At 39.0% G+C, this 7,500-nt stretch overlaps 1 protein-coding gene across 1 annotated transcript in view; it reads right to left on the bottom strand.

Annotated features, from left to right (window-relative positions):
* LOC140933465 (centrosomal protein of 290 kDa-like) overlaps nt 1–7,500 on the bottom strand; it is a 65,762-nt gene that overhangs the window by 10,358 nt on the left and 47,904 nt on the right. Inside the window, exons 61-67 of the mRNA XM_073383023.1 lie at nt 7,335–7,454; nt 6,478–6,561; nt 5,131–5,253; nt 4,496–4,588; nt 4,110–4,183; nt 1,722–1,821; nt 613–680 (exon numbers count right to left, since the gene is read on the bottom strand). Coding sequence (XP_073239124.1) covers nt 613–680; nt 1,722–1,821; nt 4,110–4,183; nt 4,496–4,588; nt 5,131–5,253; nt 6,478–6,561; nt 7,335–7,454 — 662 coding nt within the window. The remainder of the gene's footprint in view (nt 1–612; nt 681–1,721; nt 1,822–4,109; nt 4,184–4,495; nt 4,589–5,130; nt 5,254–6,477; nt 6,562–7,334; nt 7,455–7,500) is intronic.

Raw genomic sequence — 7,500 nt, 5'->3', positions numbered from 1 at the left:
GTGTGTTTTTAAAGGGACTATCATGTCACGAGGATACTGCTATTATAGATCAACTCTTTGCTAAATGATTACTTAGCGCCTTTGCCCACAAACAAACTGCTCTTGTAGAGTTGTGAAGAAGACATAAAACAAATTTCATCAGGGAGCTCCAATTACAATAGCTGTTTGGTGATTTTTGCAGGTATTGAACTAAAACTTGAAACAGTCAATCCGTCCGTTGCAATAGACGGGAAACAGTTTCAAAGTCTAAATATAGTCTTAAATAACAAAACTGGACACGCCCCTGTAATTTCGAAAAGAATCAAGTTCCCCTAGGATGACCGAACAGATGCAAATTTTATAGCGTCGCTTAGAATGCACTTCTAAAGATCAAAAAGTACTCAGGATAGCCTCAAAAGTGTTTTCAATGTATATAGGCAACCGTCTTTGGGTGCCCCTGAATTCAATTGATACGAAGACAAGTTTTAATTTATTACATACAGATAGCAAATAGCGAGACAGCCCCTTTAAATTACGAAATCAGTACACATCTTACTTGCATGTTGAGTTTGGTAAGAGTACAAACAAGAAGACCAGCTGACACCGAGCATACTTGAACTGTGAGAGACTTACCGAAGTTCGACATCATCGGCCATCATATTGTCATAATTTCTTAACTTCTCGAGAACTTCGTCACTGTTCTATCATCAAAAAGAACCATGATACTTATATTGGTTTAAAGAGCAAATTCCTCAGGGAAGCAATGTAACAGAACAAACTTAAGTTGACAGTAAACACCAAAGCTTCTTGTATTAGCGTACTATTACGTACATTGGGAGCTCAGTTTAGCATCGAAGACGGTGACGGCAGCGAGAAAGTCACTTTAAAAATCAATTCGCGTTTTTCCTCACTTTGTCGCGTTTTTTCCAATCCGCTGAAAATGTGACATGTAGGCGAATTTCTCTGAAGTTGATTCCTTGGGGACCGCCTTCAAGTTTAGAAAGAGAAAGAAAACTTTGTGGTCACTCGTTTACGGCGTCCTCCACGAAACATGAAATTAGGCATTTTCACGTGGTAGTCGTACAGAGACAGCAAGGAAATGTAGAAAAAAGTGTGATGCACGTTCAGAGTTGTTGTACGAGCGCACACAACTTGTCGCAAATAAAAGCAAAAGGTATGGCTTATATAAATGGAATACACGGATCGCTTTGCTCTGAACGGGCTTTCCTTCACTGAAAATGGTGTTCGTTCAACATAACAAAAGGGACTTTAAGGTCCAACGACGCGAAGGCAACAAGAACGTCGCTTAAAAAGTGAATTTGGGTTCTTTCAGTCTCTATAGCGATTATTCCTACCCACTTCCTTTGTCAATTGTAGGCGAACCCTCCTAAAGCTGAATTTCAAGGGACCATATTTAAGCTCAGAAACAGAAATAAAATTTCGTCGTTGCTTGTTTACGTTCTCCATAAAACGCGAAATTAGACATTTTCATGTCGTAGTCGTGCAAAAACGGGAAAGAAATGTACAAAAAAGTGTGATGCCCCTGCAAAGTTGTTGTTTTGCTTATTAAACCTAAGGTTTTTATGACGTTCTCGTTGCCGTCCGCGTCGTTGGATCTTAAAGTCCCTAATTACTGCTCACGACGGAAATTCTGTCATCTGAAAGCAAATCACCAACATGTGAGTGAGGAAGGGATCGCTATACTGTAATTTACTCAGAAGCTAGTTTTAACTATGACGTACCAAGTCACGTGGTAAATCCCCTGCCTGACCCATTTTTCGGAGTTGTCGCACCTCGTGCAACATCTCCTCTTTTTCGGACTCAAGCGTGGCCAACCGTAACCTAGGTAACAAATAAACAACAAACAAGTTTGAGTGCAAAAGTACGAAGAGAACGTCAAGTCGATTACCTTCAATTTTTCTTTCTACCGACCGTGTGGAGGTTTCTCGCGAGGATGGCTCGGTGTTGTGTCGAATTGCATAAGGGGACTGTTTTAGGGACGCTATCGCTTTTTTATTAGGGAGTTTAAGCAGCAACGTTTTTGAGCGACGCGCGTCAACCGGAAGTGGACTTTTTGCGCTAATGAAGCGTGATTTTGAACAAGTTTTGGGGCAAATCGTCTCTGTAAAGGTAAAGACACCTAACAATACAAATTTGGTAGCGTCAAGGCTCATTAAAAGAGAAAATAGCTCACTTACGGTTGACATGCGTCAATCAAAAACGTGGCTGCTTAAACGATCTATTGGTTGTTAAAAGGTTGCGTGGGAGACTGGGTCAAGTCCTCCACGACATGGTGTAATTTTAAGGTGTAATTCGAGTCAATACCGACCCAGTCAACCTCAAAACGGCCGATAGTTAAAGGTATGCGTCTCAAAAGTAAATACCTTATTGCTACTTACTTTTGCGGGTCTAAAATTTTGCGTTTTTCTCGACCGTAAAATAATCGCGAAATTAAAAACCCGCGAATGAGAATCCTTGCGAAATTTAATACCCATAAAGAAAATTCACATCACAGAAAAAAATGTTTAACAAGAAAACAACAACATATACAGGATACGATCGGCAAATATAATTTGCGTATTTAAAACAATTTGTGTATTTGTCGAGTTAAAACTCGTTATACTAGTAAGTTCCATTTTGTATCTTATGTTGTGAAGTACCAGTAATTTGCAAAGCTTTCACATATAAAGATAGAAGTACAGAATCTAGGTTCAGAGAATCTTTAAAAACGCGTTTTGTTCGTTCCACTTCATCTCGAAATTGTAATAAGTTGAAACTGTTTGGAAATAAGTCGAAGTTGAGAATGCTTGAATCATGAAATTGAATTCCCTTTTTTCATATTTGCCTCTTGAAATGGCGAAAATAAAACCCCGCGAAAGTACCAGTAAGGTATACATTTTCCTCCAACTTCGATATGACTGGATGTCGGATGAAACATCCTGTGGAGTGTCTGGTATAGCCTCACAAGTGAAGAATAGGACTTTTTACAGTTGTGTGCCTAGTGTCCTAGCTTTTGAGCGAACGTGAGGCTGAAGTTGACCTTGTCTTGATACAAACCTCCTCTCTTTTCAAATGTAAATTTTGCCCAAAAAATGCCAGTTAGCATAAGAACAACATGATTTACATAACAAAGCAGGAAGGGTTGTATCAAAACATGGTCAACTTTAGCCTCGTTTCCACCTGTAACTGTAATTCGCGATTGTCACGCGGCGGCCATTTTGTCACAGGAGATTTAAAAAGCTTTGTTTTTGAACCCTATAGCCTCGTTCTATCTACGAGGCTAGGGGTGCATAAACAAAGCTTTTTAAATCTCCCGATGCAAAATGGCCGCCGCGTGACAAAGGCGAATATGGGCTATTGCTTGTTTGCACATGACGTCAAGTTCAAGTTCAAGTTCAGGTTCATTTATTCACACTTATTCAATTACAATACAACAATAATGAAAAAAAAAGGAAGAAGTAAAAAACTGAGCTAACTATACATTGAATTAAACATAAAAAAGGAAGAGTGTGTAGGAGCCAAGCTTTCGAGTTGGCTACTACCACAGAGCAGTTACAAGTGGGTGGAGGTTATACGGTACACGCGTTTAACTCTCCACCCGCCTTCTTGCGCCAGCCGAAATCACGGCGGCCATGTTGGTGGTCAAGAAAAAAAGCCTTTCTCTCCTCTGGAAACTAAACTCTATTTTCATGTAAATGCTGCGAGAAAAAATAATGTGGTATTGACCATCAACAATTCCCCCAACAGGGTCGCTTTATCACGTGATTGCAAACCAAGAACTCGCACAATTTTATGGTAATCAGCTTGCTTTGCGATGGTGATTTATTTGGTTTTATTCTAATGAATCCTTACCTAATTTGAGAACTCGATGCTCTGCAATGGCCATAAGGGAGACAAATCCAATCATACGTGTGAATTCTTTCACTGTGAGATTAAGGGCCTGTTTACATGGAGGTGGGGAACCCCAGGTAGGTGAGGTAACCCGCCTGTCCATATAATCTCTCATTCTAATTTGATCACATTTACATGATAAGTGGGGTAACCCACTGCTCGTTACCTCAGCTACCTGAGGTCCCCCACCTCCATGTAAACAGGCCCTAAATCCACAAAAGAAAAGCTTAAGTGGTTACCTTGTTTGTTGAAATTCTTTGACCAAATCACTGTCTGTCTTTATATTAGTTGGAAATCTCTCCAAGATCGTAACCTAAATAACAAATTTATGAACGAAAAATCGTCGTGTTAATGTAACACGATTCGTTATCTACCAAAGCAACACAAACTGGACCAGGACTGGACTACATTTTCTTTTTAAAAAACCTAGAAGTGTCTGGGCACCGGCAGTATGTAGTTTGTATGCCACTTGCCTTGATATAGGGCTTTAGGTTTCTGCAGTTCTCAACCGGAACGGGCTATATCACTTACCCGTGAGACACACCTTAAGGTATACAGTAACCCGCTGAAATCAAAGTTTCTTCGTTTAATAATTTAGCTTTACTGTACTGACTAAATAAAATACCTTTTCCTCTAGTTCGTGCTGCTTCTTAGTCAGCTCTGTTTCTCGATTAGCGGCCGCTTTCAGATACGTCTTGATATCTTTAAGCAGATTTGTCTGTGAGAGAAAATGTAAATCAGCTATGAAACGCGCTACAATTGAAATTGCATTGTTTGGGCCAAGAAGAGAGAGAACACATTGGTTTAATTTTTTTCTTTTTTTGCTAAAATTAGAGAGCGTGGATCGGTGTACAATTCGGAATATCCCAACATATTAGGACAATAGTGACTACCTTTATCCACCCTGGTTTCAACCAATGAGAATCCGCTTTGCGGCTCGAGCATCACGCGTCAAAATAAACCCATATTTTTCACGATGGCGGACAAAGTCTTTCCATCTTTCCACGATTTTGTTCAAACGAAAAGGTCTCTCACTTTTGAAATTGTTAGTTTAATTGCTGAATTAAAGGAACGATTAATCTGGACTGGTATACGATTATGGGAAAATGCCATACTCCCCCTCCTCTATAAGAAACTGCACACCTACCCACCCCTCCCCCGCCTAATCCAACAAATCTCTGAGCGCAAATACTTGGCCTAAGGGAGGGGTAGCGGGAAGCAGTTCCCAAAAGCTTTTACCGGCGCCATGAGTGTTCTTACCTTTTTCTCCAATTCTGCTTCTAGTTTTTGCATCTTTTCTTCATATATCTTTGGTAAAACCACAGATTTCCATTCCTTACTGTCAAGTCCGTCCATATTGGATTCCGAGAGCTTTTGATGCAACTTTGGAAAAAAGAGACATGAGGGCATGATTGTATACAGAAAATAAAATAGTCTCGAGCACAACATCAGACGAACCAGAGTACATGGTTAAGAGAGCAAAATTATCCCAAAGAACTTCGTTGGAAAGCTTGTGCCATTTTAAAGCCGATTATACGAGAATGATTCTTAAGACCAAATGTTTCAAGCGGACTTTTCAGAAAAGACACGTGCCTACTTGTTAAAAGATGGGGTCCAAGGAATTTCTTAGTTAGCTCATTCAAATATCCGTCCCACTGAGTATAATGTATAATCTGCTTAGGTTAAGGAGCACATCCATATTTATCTGTGTCATCCACAGCCCAAATATATGACTGATTTCATATCATCTCCTCTATCGGATACATTTACAAACGCAGAATAGTCCTTTTTCGAATTATAAAATTACCGCTCAGCAAAATCATTAACGACACATTCATACAGGGTTTGCCTTGACAAAAAGTAAAATATTCACAAATTCCCGCAAGAAAGTGTCTGGAATTTGAAAAAAAAAAAATAGACATCTTAATAAACAGGTCTTCTTCCCGCTGGATTTCAGCGGTCACAGCAACAGGGCATTGCGTTCGGTCGTCGCCAATCTCCCGATCAAGCTTGATTTATTAGAGAGATTAGAGAGATTAAGATTCACGTTCACGGCAAACGGCAAACGGTATATTCAAGTTGAGAATTTCTCAGAATAGAAAATAAGCAGATACAAACTGTCCACAACATTTCTTATGGATAAAACTGGCGTGAAACCACTCATTTCTGTGTAAAAGTGAAAAACAGTAAACGACAATTAAGGGGAAAACTTGGTCACGTGGTACAAATTCACGTTTGCCGTTTGGTGGAAACGTGAATCTTAATCTCTATATTAGAGTCACGTTTACGGCAAACGACAAACGTCAGATTGAAATTGAGAATTTCTCAGAACAGAAAATAAGCCCATAAAAACTGTCCAGAACAACTCCTTTGGATAAAGCGAGCGTGAAACTACTTATTCTTGTGTAGAAGTGATAAAGAGAAAGCGACAATTCAGGGGAAAACTTGGTCACGTGGTACTATTTGGTGTAAACGTGACTGTAAAATGAATCTCTCCAATCTCTCTAATTTTAATTTTAACCGCTAGGGTTGATAATCTAAGCGAAAGGCTCAATTATTCCACAAAAAATCACTTTTTAGTCTTTCCAATGTTCAATGTTTATCTACCTGTTCTAATTCCTTCACTAATTCTTCTTTTCTCTGTTCTAGGTTGGCGTTCACTGCTTTAAGTTTTTCAACTTCGTCCATTTCCTAAAGCAAAACAACAAACAAACTGATTATGGAAGAGATATCGAATGATCGGCTGCTTGTGGAAGAGTTTGAGAGAGATTTTATTATTATTATTATTATTATTATTATTATTATTATTATTATTATTATTATTATTATTATTATTATTATTATTATTAAAAAATAACACCAACATCAACACACAACAATTCAATAAAAAGAAAGAGATGTTGGGAACAAAAGAGAACGATTTGTCACATCTAGAGAAATGCGACAAAGCAAGCTTTCGGGATGATTCACTAAAAGGATAATAAGTAGTAGAATCCTAGGCAAGCTAGCAAGTTTATTGTGCAAATGGCCAATTAATTGGCCAAGGTCTTCTAGAAGAATCGCATTTGATAAGTTATTGCTTTTGAAAGTGACACGTTTGTTTTTTTCAGTTGACTCTTACAGACAGTATAGCAGCAAAGTGTCGGGTGGGCCGGAAGCTCTAACAACGGCTCACAGGATTGGTTTAGAAAACAATAGATAGCCCTAACTCAAACAAAACTAACAAAGAATCTCAACTCTGAAACAATGGAGCTTCGGGCCATCAAGAACCTATCAAATTTGAGGTTCTAAAGAGGTTCTGGCCAACAGAAAATATCAAAGCAATCGCAAAAGATAGACGATAAAACGCCCAAACTGCACGAAAAGGCGACCCTAACGAAGGACGGGGTTTTATTCTTCGGGATATGATATGTTTTTACAATTTTTTTCTTACTCTTAGTTCTCCAGAACCAAGTCAATAGTACCTTTTTCAAATCCTTTCGTAGTTTCTCGTTCTCACTCATCAATTTAGCTGTATTCGCCTGCCCACTGATTCCCTTTGTATGCGGGGTCTTGTCACCTGCCTTCGCTTTCTCTAACTCTTGCTGGTTGGACAAATACAAAAGACATCACACAGGTTGGCTTTTTGCT

The sequence above is a fragment of the Porites lutea genome, chromosome 4, assembly GCF_958299795.1.
Source record: "Porites lutea chromosome 4, jaPorLute2.1, whole genome shotgun sequence".
NCBI classification, from domain to species: domain Eukaryota; kingdom Metazoa; phylum Cnidaria; class Anthozoa; order Scleractinia; family Poritidae; genus Porites; species Porites lutea.
This window is presented reverse-complemented; position numbering and strand designations above follow the sequence as displayed.